General features: G+C 38.9%; 1 protein-coding gene across 1 annotated transcript in view; it reads right to left on the reverse strand.

The window, feature by feature from the left end:
- The window catches only part of l(2)k09022 (HEAT repeat containing 1 homolog l(2)k09022), a 125,476-nt gene that overhangs the window by 86,845 nt on the left and 21,615 nt on the right, over window positions 1-17,016 (reverse strand). The window contains exons 3-6 of the mRNA XM_019058500.2: window positions 16,663-16,906; window positions 8,444-8,695; window positions 5,109-5,434; window positions 1,019-1,298 (exon numbers count right to left, since the gene is read on the reverse strand). Of these exons, the coding sequence (XP_018914045.1) occupies window positions 1,019-1,298; window positions 5,109-5,434; window positions 8,444-8,695; window positions 16,663-16,906 (1,102 nt within the window). The remainder of the gene's footprint in view (window positions 1-1,018; window positions 1,299-5,108; window positions 5,435-8,443; window positions 8,696-16,662; window positions 16,907-17,016) is intronic.

Here is a 17,016-nt window from a genome sequence, read left to right on the forward strand (position 1 = left end):
GAAAGCTCTCATTTTCCTGGAAATTTTGACACCAAGATCATCTTTCTACGACAAAACCGTTGAGAAGTTATGCTAATTTAAAGGTTTTGACTTTGACCCCCTCTCCCCCCTTTTCCCTGGGGGTTAGGCAAAAAATATGACCAGTTTTGAGTGTCTGGGAAGACCCTCTATCATCCCTGAGAAAATCGTACGATTCCGTGTTTAGGCCGATTTGGCCGTTTTGTTGTAGGGTCCTTTGAGGGTCCCGCTGTCCTCAGAGATTTTTCTGATGGAAACAGGGGTAACCTCCAATTCGGTCAGATTTTAGAGTTCAGAGTCCCCCTGCGCCCTATCAGAAAAGTCTCTGAGGACCCTCAAATTTGGATTCCTCGGGGTCGATTACCTATAAATACACATTTTTTCCGAGTTTCCACTGAACATTAGACGAACTTGAATTTTTTTGAAAGGGGGCTCTGTCCCCCACCTTTAGGGTTCGGTATTTAAGACACGGATGGGCCGATTTTGGATATCTTGGTGTCGATTTAAGTTAAAAATTTCCGTACGTTCTGATTCCGATGAAATAATTTCAAAATTTTGACAAAAACCCAGACTTTTAAAGTACAGACCCCCCTTTTACCCCCCAAGGACCGCCAGGGGGGCTCTGGGACCATGCAATTTGGATTCCTTGGGGTCAATTCCCTATTCATCCCCGCGATCCTGAACTTCGTGCGACCCAAATTAACCGAAAAAAATGCCTGGTACGGAAGGTCTGGGCCACCCTGTATAAATCATCAGAAACTCGGAATATGCATACATATCACACATCTGTTAAACTCATTTAAAGTTGCCCTCTCCTTGATATGCATCCTACTTTAATTATTCCACTGAGAAAGAAAAAATATCTTTCATATCATAAAAAGAGTATTGAGGCCCTGACGCATAAGCAATTTGTTTCCATTAACAAATTTTGGGACAAGAGAGGTTAAAATAATCCATTATTCAGAATCATAACTCCATACTTGCAGTTGCTTAGACTCACTTTGGTGTCTGATCCATGTGAAGTAAGAAATAGTACTGCTTCAAGGCGCACTCTTGGGTTAGGATGAATTAGTTTTTCAAACAAGTCAGAATCAGGCACTGTGGAGGAAATACCCATTAATTTGCGCAGCTTCGCACTCTCCATAGAATTCATCTCGGAGGCTTTGATAGCGGAATCCCATGCTGTTGGATAACTCTTCTCTAGTTTTCTCAAGAGCTTGCAGATCCATTTTTCTTGATTTTTAGCAGTGCCATGGAGATTTACTGATTTGAAAATCATGCTAAGGGGGAAAAAAATTATAATTAATAGATCAATGAGCTGGAAAACAGCATATTTGGGATCAAATTGTTTTTCCTGTAATACGTCATTCACACACAGATCAAAAAGGGGAAAGCAAGTTCCCTAAAATAGTAATGGAATTCATCTATCCGTGTAGCAAGTAAAAAAAAGTTATTTTGCAGTACTCGTTATTTTCTCGCGAATTACCTATCAACAATGTGTCGGAGAAGTATTCGTTCCCGAATATCCGCCATAAAATCTTTCGATTTTAGGAGGATATTCAACAACGCTACTCTCCATCTTTTTCCGCTTATACACACCACGAACAGCGCATGCGCGTACTAGCGAGGATTCGCGATCGGCGGACGCATCGCAGGGTTGAGAGAGTTCGGACAGAGTGTTTTGGAATTCGCGACCGAAGGGAGCTGTGGCTTCGCCTGCGTCTTCACCCCGATTTTTCTCCCTCTCAGGAGTGATCTATCCATTTCATCAAAAGGAAAATCTGTGTTTTTCCTTTAATCACTTCTCGCTGCCACCACCTCTTCCTGAAAATTTCTTTCCTCCGTCCATATCAGAAATATCTCAGTCTACGCTACGCATTGCGGTATCGCGACAAGACTGAGTGCATTTCTGATATGTAGGGACAATAAAGGCGGATTTGCTCCCCACAAATGGACCACTAGACACAGTAAGAAAATATGAACTGCAGCATGTGCTTCTTCATTAAAATTGTACACAGAAGACGTGCAACCTATCTAAGACCTTTGAAATTAACTCAGTGAGGAAAAATACACCTTTACAGTTACATTTCAAGTAGAAAATTCTGACTTCCCGCTCGCAAAAGAAACCATAATCAAGGTAGGCATATTAGGCATTCTATCCTCTACTGATATAAGGTATCTTTAATTTTGTCATGAAAAAATTAATGCACAGGAAAATGCTTCCTGGGTAAAAACGTACGGAAATAAATTTAGTGCTCAATTCAATTTGAGTAGACTCCAATTGTTTGGTGAATGAGTGGGAAGTGTGCATAGACATAGAAAGGAACCAATGTTTTCTAACTTATGAGTTGACTTTGGAAAGTTTTGATGTACCTATTTTATTCTATGTTCAATTTCAATGAGGAAATATACAGGGTTATTCAAAAGTCACGCACCACTAGCCATGAGGGGGGGTGGCCATTTGAAATTTTTAGCTGCCCCCCGCCCCCCTCCCCCTGAGAGGGTCTAAAACTGGAAAATACCTAAACAAGTTTTCCCCTCGATATGAGAAAAACGTGACAAACTGCAAGGCGATATCTTAATTAGAACTGAGGTTATGGCCAGTGGTGCGTGACGTATGAATAACCCTGTATATTGTGGTTCTCCAACTCGCTGCATACTGTGATCATACACTGTTCAGTTGTCCAATGTTGTACATTCGTTTCCTTACTTCCTCATATTGCAAACCGATCCCTTTCTTCTTTTCTTTTCATTTCTTCCTTTCCTTCTTCTTATAATTCTTTACTAACATAGCTTTTCTCTAATTAAGTAGATCCCACTAGCAATCCCTTTCGTCACCCTATTATAGATTTCAAAGACTCTAATTAAACCTTATAGTAGGGCCCATGAACGATGATCCCTGAGCCCCCGGGTATTTCTTGCAAACGCTGGCAGCAGCGACACCCTGGCCTGGGCCAAGTCTCGAGCTCGGGCGACAATGCGCGAGCCTAGCCACAATCGAACCCTAATTACTCACAGGTAATTTACAATTTCACCGTCCCACTAGAATGAACCAAATTTTTTTGAAAATTGTTTAAAATGTATTTAGCGAGTGTTTCCTTAATCTCTGTTAAAACACTTGTAAAAAGAGGCCTCGTTTATAAAAATCGGTCGGAGAGCAGAGAAGTTACAGTTCGAGATACGATGAAAGAAATAAAAATTAGACTTCATTACAAGAGGGAAAAATAAGGAAGAAATATACAATTTGAAGTACAATTATATATCATTTAATTCAGAATTTCATACGCAATTCAACCATGTAAAGGAAGAGGACATTTGGGCAAAATTACAAGAAATTGGTATTTTATGAAAGGGCTTCCATTTAAGAATTTTGACCTGAAGATAGGGGTAGAATAGCAGCGGTTCGCAGTAAATAGCTTTTTGCGTTCACAATACCTGGTCTCGTTGATGTGCGTGCTGGACCTTGCAGTGTTGTCATTTACATGGTCCAAGCATTTATTCGCCCGATTTTTCAGGGATCATCGTTCGTGGGCCCTACTATAACTCCGTACAAAGATACAAGCCTGACCACTATAGGCCACTTACTGTCTCTATAAAGAATTTCGATCCACTCCAGTTTTTAGGTTACGGAGCACTCAGTGGAAAAAAAGCCTGCACATGTTCATTTTTCAGATTTTTAGTATGCATACTCCACATACTGCAATGTTTATCCTAAAATAACTAGTTATGCATGTAACATAATTTTTTTGTGCCACATTAGTACATCTGAGAAAATTTGCAAAATCCAGAATGGAGAACCATGGATCTTGCTTGGCGTGTCAGAAGACTGTGAAAGACACACGATTCAGAACTATCAGTTGTTTCCTATATGGGACTACCTCCACTTAGAACTCACTGTGCACATGTTGAGACAAAATCCTATCTTTAAGTAGCCTTGGATCAGCACCATACAACATGGTGATGCCCAGTGGTTGCGCATTTCTCCCATCTTTTTTCCATACTTCACAAATACCATGAATTTAAACTAATAAACTTGGTGCGTGAATCAATTATGTGCTTATTTTTCTATCTTCATTTTTGTTAGGCCTGTGGATTGATAGGAGAATAGATTGGTTGCATGTAAGAGATGCAGCCAATTGAGTACATAAGCTAAAGGTAAATTCGCTTGAGAGTCACGCTGGACGCATCTGAAAAATCTGAAATCCACTCCTTAGAGCACAATCTTCATAATTTGTGACACACTTTTCCAAATTTACCGCGTTTGCAGGCAGTTTTTCTTGGTGGCCGGCTTTCAGGTTTGTCAGGGGAAAGACCAAACTCAAATAAACAATCTTGCGAACTAATGTAAACTCTCCTTGTGAAGGATTTCAATTGATTCAAAGCTTTTGTTCGTGCAAAATAAAGAAAGAAAAAGGAAACAAACGTTTGAAATCATACAATAGTAAATAATAGTGAAATCGTTAGTTTACTCAGGTTAGTTATTTTTACTCCTCTGCCTGTGCAAACCTCGTCGACAGTGACTGAAAGGAACTACCTGCAGATATGGTAAACTTGAAAGAGTGTGTTACAAACTATGAAGACTGTGTGCCAAGAAATAGATTTCAGACTTTTTAGACAAGCCAAACGAAATTTTTCTTTGAGTTTACCCTTGAAGAGTACATTTATTTGGCTGTATCTCTTTCATACAACAGACCCACTATCTCATTTCACAAGAGAATAACTTATTTGCAGCTTTTTTGGCAGTTTACTTTGGGGAAAACTTGCTCTTTTTTTTTACTTTAACACATTGTATTTAAAAATAACCTGATTAGTATAAGAAGTATATACCTAGTATCTATCTACATGAATGAAATGAAATTAGAAAATTTGGTTTGAGAAAAAGTGCATGTGAATTTAATACTCATTCTTTGAATGCAGCACTAGAAGGGAATCAGTTTTCAATCAAGGATTCGACTTGGAGAGTAATGCCCATTCCAAGATTAGACTTTTCAGGAGAACTTCTATCTATAATAGTTCATCAACTTTCTAGCCTATCAAATGTAGCTTGCAGAAGTTCTTTCATGATTCCAGACTTACATTATTATGCTTACCTGATAACAGAAGCTGCTTCCTCTGCATCGAAGACAATTGTTTTAAAGAGATTCAAAATGAATTCCTTTTTTACTCTCTCTTCAGTTGCCTCTCTAGCAGTTATGGATCGGATTAGATTTCTGATGAGAGGCAAAACAAATGGCATTGTAAGAGCACCATTTTTAATGATCCCAGACAGGCAATTCAAGAACCATCTTGAGGAGTTCATGATGTTTCCAAGGGCTTGATCAGGAATGGTCAACTCCTCAGTCGTTCGAAGGGACTGAGTTTGATAGATTAAAGTTAGCAGTAATACCGTGTCTGACTGAAGTTTTGCAAGATGGACCTACAAATATTTAAATTTCAATCACTATTAGGATAAATCAACCAAATAAGAATAAAATAGTTTCTAGGACACTTATGCCTTTTATGGAGCAACAGAGGTTATTATTTGCTATACAGGGTGATCCAAAACTAAGTCCCTTCTACCCCCTCTAACTTTTATCCTAATTGAGGTAAGATTTGAAACTTGGGGGATGTTCCTATGTCAAAAGGAGCTCCTTTTTGGCCTCCCTAAAATTTTTAGGGGGGCTCCTTGGAGGAGGGATGGACCCCACCTTTTCTTTCAAATGGGAAGACCTCATTAGTGATAACTCGTTCGAAATAGCATAAAAAAGAAAACTTTTCGCGCCGAAGTGAATACCTCAAAACAGGGCCAAAAAGTAGCACCCTTTGACCTAGGAACATCTCCCAAGTTTCAAATCTTTGCCTCAATTAGGTAAAACGTTAGAGGGGGTGGAGGGGACTTTTGGATCACCCTGTATATACATATAGCTTCAAGTAGCGAAGTGGCGTCTGTCATTTTACAAACGGTGAGTCAGTTATGCCATTTTAACGAAAAGCGTGTCAGATATCAGAGATTACACCTTTGCAATGTCAGATGTTTGTACCATAGCATTTATGCCTTTTTTAATGCAGCTGGTAGGATAGAAAATCAGTGATGTCATGATATGATTTGGCTATGCATGCTAGCATCTGATAGGATTGTTACATAAGATGTGATTTTTTTTTTTTTTTTTTTTTTTTTTGGCAAACCAGATCATATTTTCATATTACATTAAAAATCTGGTAAAAATTCTTCTTCTGGTAAAAAGGGAAATAATTCTTCATTCATAGATTTGCCTTAGGTAATTTAACTTTTTGTGTAGTGGAAAAACAGGATCAATCTGCACTTGATAGGCTATCGTCACATAAGAACCCTTCACTTACAAAAGTAAGAAATTACTAAAATCTAAAAAACAAATGCATCTTTGGTCTGAAGCAGCAAATAACCCTAGCCCCTTCCTTGAAATTAGGATAGCTGCTTTCAGGACACCAAAGACATTGAATAGAATAGACCGTGCACTCCCTATCTCCGCCGTGTCAGCTGAGCGAGGCCACTTCAGTGAGAGTCCGTGATGGGTAGGAGGGGTGGGAACTCGCGACTGAGCGCCACGCTGCACGAGCAACTTGGAAACATCAGTTGAGCGCTCGGATTTTCGCGAATTACTCGTTCCACTTCATTTTTCGGCAAAATTTACAAGGACCACATGTTAAGAGCATGAAATTTACTATTACTCTGAACAATTTTCGTTTCTCTACAGTCATGACTGACTCGGAAAATGCTTCATAATTGAAAACATGAGGAAAGTGGCCTGCGTATCAGACGAATGTTCTTATAATGCGGACAGCTTGTAAAGATGACGGCGTGGATGAGAAGTTTGCAAAGGGTACGAAAAGGATTTAAAAGAAGGTCAATCATATAAATCAAGGGTAAAAACGAGGAATAATGTTATGGATATTGTACATAAAAAGGCATATAAAAGTTACGAGAGAGTTACTTAATGCTATTTTCCATCTTGATCTAAGAGAAGGATTTGATGGAAAGCTGAAAAAGAGGGGCAACGATTTCGGCAGTTTCAAAGTACCGAGATTTAAGATTATTCCACTGAAAAAGATAATGTTCAAGCCTTATTATCAAACTAATTTGCAAGTCGCAGCTTAATGTTATTTAATCTGCTCAAAAATTTCAAAATCAATACTTCAGTCACTTGTTTATGACTGGCGATCGTGGATACTGTTTATTTTCAACAAGTATGGGTAAGTAATTGCTCTTAATTCCTTTGCATTTTTAGGCGGCTCTGTGATTAAAGTCGCTGCACACGAGAAGGGCACCTCTTTTTAACGATGATCCAGAATCTATGTCACTCATATTTGTTTAGTAGAGTGGTTTCTATCGGTAAATTTCAAGGATTTTTTTCTCAGAAAATTGCAGGATCATGAAAGATAACTCAGTAGAAATTTCAACGAAATCCATGCATTTCCTTCACTGATGAAATATTAGTAGAGATTTTGAACCACCACAACCAAGAAGTGCCATTCTTGCACCCAGTGCCTCAATTTTTCTGCACATTGCAGTGCAGTGGATTCTATGAAATGAGTTTTTATCATGTTCTTACTTTCCTCTGTAAAATTAAAAAAAACACAGCACTTTACTATGTTTTCAGAAAAATGCTGAAAGCATTTACTTAATATTACATTTATCACAAATAAATATCACAAACTGAAACAACACTATTTTGAAATTGAAGACACTAACTTTACTACAACTTTCAATGAAGAACTGCTATTTCTGGCTCATTTTGGGAAGAACAAAATGTGCCATTAGTTCATCATCCGTTGTTGTGTCGTATATTAGTTTCCTGTATAGATAAGTAATAAAACAAATGGACCAAAAATAGTAGTTCCTTAAGGCTAAATGTAGTCAAAGTTCAAAAATTATCATCGGGACATAAACATTCTTGTCTCTTGCCCAGTTCATCAATCTTCATGAATTTGCTCATGTAAGCATACCATAAATTGAGAGTTGTGTGGTGTTTAATCATGAAAACTAAAACACATCTTCACACAAAAACATTTGAATATAATTAAAGAACTCATCAGCCGAAAATATTCGCACTAATCAATTAATAATTAAAAATTTCGGAGCCGAACCATACCAACCTCGTATAAGCGCATTGTTCGTTTACCTCGAGCTGGGGACGGCTGGAGCTCACTACCTCACCGGTGCCGTTTCGGTGTTCCCGCACTCATTGGTCGGTGCGGCATGCGAATGGAAGAGAAGTGGCCACCGCTCAATTCCACAGCGCACGTCTACTCTATTCAATGTCTTTGCAGGACACCCATTGCAAATTCATAAGGTAGTCTGTAAACCGAGACCATCATGCATGGTCATTGAGCCAACCCACAACTCCTTCCCCTTCCACAAGAAAAAATCTTGAAAATACCTCATTTGTTTACCTTGCTGAGTGCTTACCTTGGATACTAAGATTATGAACTCCTCAAGTAAGTCTTGCCTGAGAGATAATGCTGTAATGAGTCTTGCAATTATGATATATGATGCACTGACATAGTCTAAAATGGAAGACTGAAGACCATCAATGAGGGATGGAATTATGGCTGTAACATGCTTCTCTGAGATTTCACTACAGTGTTCCAAAGTTCCGACAATACTACTTGCGTAGAATGCAAGTAAGGTAGTTAGCTGCTGAGTATCTTGATCGAAAACCTGCAACATAGTGAATTTCAGGCTTGCTGAACAAGATTGTCATGATACGGTGTTTCATACTTTTAATTATCTAAAAGTTTCAAGTGAGTTAAAAATAATTTGAGTATGGTGAGAAACAGCATTCCAATCCTACAGGTGCCATTGTGTCAAATACTCCTAAAAATTAGCCATGGTCATGAAAAATGAAGACCCTCGCCAAACGTAACCCCTAAGACATTATCGCGATTCTAATTTTTCTGGTTGGTAATTTTTTGTCAAATGGCACAAAAATTGCACTTGTAAAGCAAGTAGTTGCACTTTTAAGGCTGCACTTTACTTTTTATCGCCTATAACTTTTTACTAAAAGCGCCATGAAATATGGACAAAAATTCAAATTAAAAATCTTCAATAGCCCCTGTGGAATACTAAATCAAAGAAAGAGACATCGACTCCATTCCACATTCAACTAGGAGTATAATAATACTATTTTAGGAATATAACAGCTGATGAGCCAACATACTCCCCCTCCCCCCTTGAGGGTTTCTCAATAAGTCTAGCACATACAATGCATTTCAGTAATTACATTAAAAGTTTTAAGTATTAAGGTCAAAACATCCTTCTGTAGTCCCTTGGTCAGGTAACCAAATCGTTCGATCTTCTGGTTTTGCTAATACTGTTGTGATGATTTACACAACTGCTAGTTGATTAATTCCATCTATCCTTGTGTGTGTCGCTATTTCTGAGTTTTACAATAAGTATAGTTATTTAAGTTCTAAACTATTGCATCTTAATTTTTCACTTGGCTGTGATCTTGAAGCCAATGGATGTGATCAGGGTTCAAAAGCGCTACCGTTGCGCAATGAGATCTTCGGAATCATTTTGGAATTAATTGTAAAGATAGGCAAATTCCAGTTGTCGTACGCATTTGTTGACATAATAATTGATGAATTTGCAGTATCCTTCTCAATACTTCACGTGAAGTGAGACTTTGAAGTGGACTTTAGGCACAATTTCTTTGTATGAAGTTCATTATCTACAGGAATTACTGCCTCATTGAAAACCTTGACCTTATGAAAAACCATTTGATAAGAACTTTATGCACGAGAAAAAGAGTTCAGTGTATGATTAAATCGCGTTTTGATTTGTTTGATTTAGGTATGCATTGACAGAATGATTGTTGTCGTCTTCTCCGAAGTTTTTCCAAGTTAATTTGCTCAATTCTGAAACATAACATTACTATTTTCACCTGAGTAAAGTTCTAAGTCAGTGCAGTATGAGTGGTCCAGAAGTAAAGGGATTCTGGATTGTCGCTACGTAGCTTCACACAAAGACTCAGCAAGGTACTCAGCTTTGGTGTAGTATCATTTACGGGATTCGTTGGTAATTTTGATTGTTAAGCCCTGTCAGTTCTTTGCTCAAATGGACTTGATTTATGATCAGTTCTTCATGCGCAAGATTATCGACTTTGTCCACATTTCGAACACATACGCTGTCATTTATTACCAAATGTTGACTGATATTTGGAGTATCCACTAAGATTTCCTGCTTCACGATTTCTTCGTTAGACCTTCGTTGCTCTGCCTCCAGCTCACCGAGAGATCCTTTAAAGTTGAGGGAAGCGACAGTAAGTTGAGGAGGAATGCAGTGTACGATTGAATCGCACTCTGATCATTTGATCCGGGTAGGCGATGATTATCTATATGCTTCTTGAATAATCTTTCCCGGCCAACCCAAAGTCTTGCAGTGTGTTTCTCTTCCTTTGATTCACTTAACAGTACTGTGTTGTTGTAATGGAATTATTTTAACATTAAACTTGAATTCAAGAATACTATTCATTTTGTCCGCCATTTTATTCTCCTTGGGTCTTTTTCTTCTATGTCTTCTTTTTTCTTTTTATTTTAGCAGTCTTTAAAAGTCTTCCAGTTTTTCAACTTCACATTAGATCTTTATATATTTCTTGAAATGTCTTTACTTTTCCTCCCAACGAATTCCAAAAAACTTTTATCTCTACTCAAAAGAATTATTAAAAGAATAATTTTACTATTCCTTCTGGGTGATTTCCTTCTGCACTGCACGTTAAAATAACTGTGGCGATCAAGACAGGACGATTAGTTTTACCATTTTTCTTCCCGAACTTTAGAGCTCCTCTTTTGAAATTTTAAGACTTATTTTAATTTTTTCCATTGAAATTGCTTGGTAGTTTTGTTTTCTCAGAGATGAAATGATCTTATGCTGTTCTAGTACTGTTATTTGCAGCTGAGAATCCATAACCAGTTGATTTTCTGTTCGATGCCTTGAATTTGTCTGAAAGCGGGTTTTGTACTTCTGACCTTCTCAATTGCTATTTGAGTGCCCCAAACACACACTGGCGCTTCGAAAGGAGACTGAACGATTGTTTTCTCGTTGGTACATCCTTCTCCTGACAAAAATTTCCCCATTCTGCCAAACTATCATCAAATTTTTGTATAACTGCATAACAGACCCATGGATATAATACAGGACTGTGTAGTTTCAGCAACGAAAGAACTTGTAGTGTCAGATTCGCTTCGTTATAAATGTCTTCTGCAACTTCTGAAGTTAACTTCCTTTCTTTCCGGCACGAGAAAGTAGTGAAATTTTACTATGGTCACGAGTGCAGCATTGTCATGAACTAATGTTAGTGACATTTGTGTACAAACAGTGTGTGTAAAACACTTCAGTTCAACCCCAAAATGTATAAGATCAATTTAAGTATGAACATTTAAAGATACTCGTCGATTGGTTTACATCCTTACAAAATAAAAATCGGACGGAAATGATCAAAAATGACTGAAAAAGCCGATTTTTCACACAGTAACCGATGTGTCTTACAAAAAGTCACTACTGTTTCCAGTTTTTTCCCCTCTACTTCAACCTTAAGGTACATGCTTTTGAGTAAGTAACATTTACTAACATGCATCGATTGTGTACAGATCTGAAAGGAAAGGGAAATCAACCGAAAATGCTCAAAAACGGCGGAAAAAGCCGATTTTTTGCTGGGTAACCGATGTATCTCACGAAGAGTCACTACTGTTTCCAATTTTTTTCCCCTCTACTTCAAGCTAATGGTATTTTTACGAAAAATTTATATTCTGCATTTTGCATAAGCTGGTAAAATATACGTGAGGAATTTAGAAATGGAACGGAAACTAAAAATAGCGATAAAACACATTAAACTAGGAAAATTCATCTGAATCAATGAATCAATGTCAAGAAACCGATGCTAGCATCATAAGGGTCCCCGCTTGTTAAAATGACAATGGAAACATGTGATTCACTTCATCGATCCTTCGAGGGCTTTACTGGAGGTAAAGGCAGCCTGATACTCCTTTCAAAAAGTTAGAAGCCAAGGCTAAATATCCATACAGCACCCCCAACGGCTTCTGCTTATTTTCCTGAAGGATATTTTGTTCCGACACGCAAAAAATGTTTAGGTCAACCCTCAATTTCTTACTCAAAAAAATTCTAATTCATTTACTCATTTTACTGTAACTTTTGTTGGGATAGGTAGTCAAGTCGAAGTCTTAGGGACACTGCATATATCCTTACATGGACATCGCTCGCCGATTGACACCTTCAACCTCCTCCACATAAAAAGCCATCCGTTTCCGTGTTTTCTGAGTGTTTCCAGCCTATCCCTTTCCGTTTTGATCCATAACCAATCGATGCACGTTAGTGCGTGTCACTTACTCAAAAGTATGTACCTTAAGGTTGAAGCAGAGGGGAAAAAACTGGAAACAATATGAGGCGGGGTTATCACAGTAGGTAAAAAAAACTGAAAGATAGGCAAGAATCGATCTCGATTCAGCGTGTTCTGAGGGCGGATCTTCTAACCGCTTGGCAACCGGGGCACGCTTTTAAGGGACGGCTGAAAATAACGATATACGAAGTTGTTTGTCAGAAAGCTCTCCACACTAGAAATCGTTCACCATCCGTCCGCCAGTGGCGCCGGCCGCGCCACCGACCATCGGTGCCGCATGAACCAAGATTAAAGCTCCCGTGTGTGGCTTTGGAACCCAAGTTATTGGGTCTTTACACATCAACTCAACCAGGCCCGGTACCCGACCCCCTTCGATTTAGCTAAAAATTGGAATATGGGGTCCTTACATCATTCTCAGAAACTACTTGGAGGGGATTTCCCATCCGACGCCCCGTTTGCGAGATATCGACCATCAAAGATTGGATGAATTTTAGCGGTTTTCAAAAAAGCCCTTTTAAGCGAGTCTCATTTTCTCGACTTCCCTCTCTTTTCCTCCCCCTCCGTAGCAAGACTTGGTAACAATCCATAATACTTAAGCAGAGGGTTTCTAAAGCAGATTTTCATGTAGATTTTATAAATGCCCTCAAAATTGAGCTAAAAATTATTTAAATAGCCGTAATTTAGGGTTTTTCAAAGGACGACGGACCAGTCTTGTGGGAAAAGTGGGCCTGGTTAAAACAGCTGGTTTTTTGATAAGTTGTAGGTCTTAACCTACTGATCAAAAGTGTCAATCTGCGTATCTTCCTATCTCGAAGTTTTACTCCACATTTAGGGGGTCAAAGTATGTACCTTGAGGTTGAAGCAGAGAGGAAAAAACTGGAGACAGTAGTGACTTTTCGTGAAACACATCGGTTACCATGTGAAAAATCGGCTTTTTTTCGTCATTTTTAGCATATCTGTCCCATTTCTATTTTTTTACGGTCCTTAACCATTCGACAAGTATCTTTAAATGTTGATAAATTGATTTTAAACATTGTGAGGTTGAGCTGGAAAAAAGATGTCGATTATTGAAGTCTTAAATTTAGAGATACTAGGATTAATAGGTAAAAAATCATCTTTTTTCCCCGATTTTTGACCTATTTGAATTTATTTAGGCCCTTTTTCCTCCGATATCAATTGAAAAAAGTCACCCAAAAATATATATTTTAAGCTTAATGTATAAAAAAAAAACCAAAAATCAGAGAGACACTTTGTAGGATGATCCAGTTTGAACATTGAGTGTCAAAATAGTAATAAAGGACGACGGACCAGTCGATGGGAAAAGTGGGCCTGGTTAAATCGGCTGGTTGTTTGATATGTTGTAGGTCTAAACCTACTGATCAAAAGTGTCAATCGGCGTTTCTTCCTATCTTGGAGTTTTACCCCCCATTTTGAGGATCAAAGTTGCCAATTCAGCGTATAATTGGTACTATTGACACCTGGGTTTGTTGGTCGCCTATAAGATTCTTTAATGGTTTTTTGAGTCTATTGCATTATCTGAATAGGCCAGAGACCATCCGAACTCAAAAACTGAACAATTTCGCCTTATAGGGAATGGGGGGGGGGGGGGTGTGTTTACGCCACCGATTTCAGCGTCGGCAAGTCGCATTAAACCGATTCTTTCCCCATGTTTTGGAGAATTTTTTGAGCAAATGATTGCGACTGCATCTTGAAGGGTCGACTAAGATGCAGCTCAAAATATACCTTAGGAGGGGAGGGGCCAATCGAACTCGAGCAGCGAAACTGGCTTGCGCGGGTCGGATCAAATCGATGCTTCTACCTTGTTTTGGAGAACTTTTTACGCAAATAACTCCCGCTGCTTCTTGAAAGGTCGACTGAGATGCAGCTCAGAATATACTTCGGAGGGGGGGGGGGGGGGCCGCGACCGATGTCGGGTAGCGAAACTGGCTTCGCCAGTTGCATCACTCCGATGGTTTCGTCATGTTTTGGAGACTTTTTTATCCCAATGAGGCCGACTGCATTTCGAAAGGTCGACTGAGATGGAGCACGGAATATACTGTAAGGGAAAGGAGGCCTCTCAATCCGCACCCTTCGTCGCAATAGGATCCTCAGCATAGGTCAGTGTAGCACTGACACTAGTATAGTGGCACTTTTTATCGTCGCTAGTACGATTAAGACTTAATACCATTTAACGCATTATTCAATTTTCAGCATATCCTGATTCCTGATGCATTTCAGAATTTCGGTGAGGGGAGGGGTTATTTGCTTTTAAAAAGGAAAAAAAAATAGTAAAAAGAAGAAATATATGACCTTGTTTTTTCTTAGAATTTCTGATTACGTAAGAAAATCTCAGGGAGCTCGCCTCACTAACTGCACTGAGAGCTTCCAGGATTTTATCCATTACTAATGGAGCTCCAGTAAAAAGAATGAAAAACCCAGAACTGGTCAAAAACCTTCAGAACTTATTGCATTGCATAGGTTGCCTTTCTGCGAAAGCTTTGATTTCTTTCTTGCCTTTCTTGACATTCTGCAAAAGTGTTTAATGCTCGATAATAATTCACGATTTAATATAAAAAGTCACCTACAAGATAATTTCTGAAATCAATCGACGTCATACACTCTCAGTTGTGGGAATCATCTGCACCATTAGCTGTCGCTTAAAGAAATATTAGGCTCAGTCGGAAATGCGTGTCAGCTATTAATGACCCTTGGAATTATGTATGAGTGATGCTGGTCGTAAAAAGTGCCACTATACTGTCAGTGCCACACTGACCTGACGTGAGAGATCCTATTGCGACAGAGGGTGCGGATTGAGAGGTCTCCTTCCTCTTTCAACATATTCCGTGCTCCATCTCAGTCGACCTTTCGAAATGCAGTCGGCCTCATTGGGAAAAAAAGGCTTCAAAACATGACGAAACCATCGGTGTGATGCAACTGGCGAAGCCAGTTTCGCTGCCCGACATCGGTCGCGCACTTTTTGCCACCCCCCCCCCCCCCCGACGCTGAAATCGGTGGCGTAAACACCCCCCCCTCCCCATTCCCCATAAGGCGAAATTGTTCAGTGTTTGAGTTCGGATGGTCTCTGGCCTATTCAGATGGTACAATAGACTCAAAAAACCATTAAAGAATCTTATAGGCGACCAACAAACTCGGGTGTCAAAACTACCAATTATATGCCGAATGAGGTTATTGCGTGCATTTTTTTTATTTCAGTTTTTAGAAGTTGGTGGTGTGCTGATTGTTAAGGTATTTCTTTAAAAATTTTCTGATGATCGGAACAAGGAGAAAAAGCGTCGAAAGTTAAGAAACGATTTGAAACGGGATTCCTTCCTGCGCTGTTCCTTCCCCCATTAAAACTTCTGAGGACGCTCTTTCACAAATCAAGGACTAATATACCTAAAATTTGAACTCAATTTGACCAGGGGGTTAAGGGGTTTCATGGATCACACATTGGCCTCTGCTACCATTTTACCCTTAAAAATCGAAGAATTCTAAAATTAAAAAAAAACGGCCCTACTTACGCTATTAAGGTTTTCACTTTTTCAATCTACAGACCTACCTACCTTGCCACTTTCATAAAAAAAATGGCGGGAGGTTTTCAGAGAAATTTAAACTTTTAAAACGAACTGTGCGCCAGTTAAGGTTAAAAACGGAGGAAAATTGGCAACCTCAGTTTTTTTCAAAATTTGCCTGATACCGAATATCAAGCAAATCCATCGGCAAAAAACCAAGCTGCCAATTTCGGCCATTTTGAATTATAACCGACCGCCATTTTGAAACAGTTTGAGACAATGACTTCAGGTTTGCATGAAAATTTTTCTTCCTTTATATTCTTTCAGACAAAGTATTACTAGGTAAGGGTCTTTCTATTTGAGAGGAAAACGCTGGGGTCCTCCCCCCCCCCCCTTCATGAGGACCTCATCTTAAAATTTAAAGAGGGCCAAAAAGTAGCTCCCATCGACCTACAAACATCTCCAAGTTTCAATGCTTTAACTCAATTAAGTAAAAAGTTAGAAGAGGTCAAGGACTTTTCCCTCACCTTGTAGACTGACATACTTGGCAGAGAACCTTTATTTCTAAAAGACTTACTAAAAAACGGATAAATCAATTGTATGTATACTGAAAGGTCCTGTGTGATTAAGAAGCTACTGAAAACTGAAGGATTTAATTAGCAGGTGTTTTAGTTTCTCATTCCAGGTTAAGAGACTGTCTTTTTCAGAGGATTTTTCCCTTGGCGATTGGATAAAATCTGAAATTCAATAGCACTCACTTTCATGGCTTTTCTTGTGTTGTTACAAATCATCTCCAGGAACCCAAGATCAGTGGCACAACGATTGTAAATTGCGGATTTGGAGAGCGGTAAATTTTTCTTTTTCAAAGGAAAAAGCCAATGAAATGCACTTGTCTCCTTTTCAACTGGTAGAGCTTGAAGGACATCGGCAAAAGTTTTGGTTTCATGATACGGTAACACAAGAAACAGGAAGTCTTCGGTATTGTATTGATGGATGTGATACCTGAAATGTCATCAGATAAGTCAATGAGAAAGGTGTAGAAAAATTGAAACACTTAAATTCAGAACATAAACTCTAAACTCAAACAACTTAAAGCTAAACCCAAGAAGATG

Source organism: Bemisia tabaci, chromosome 1 (assembly GCF_918797505.1).
Source record: "Bemisia tabaci chromosome 1, PGI_BMITA_v3".
NCBI lineage: Eukaryota > Metazoa > Arthropoda > Insecta > Hemiptera > Aleyrodidae > Bemisia > Bemisia tabaci.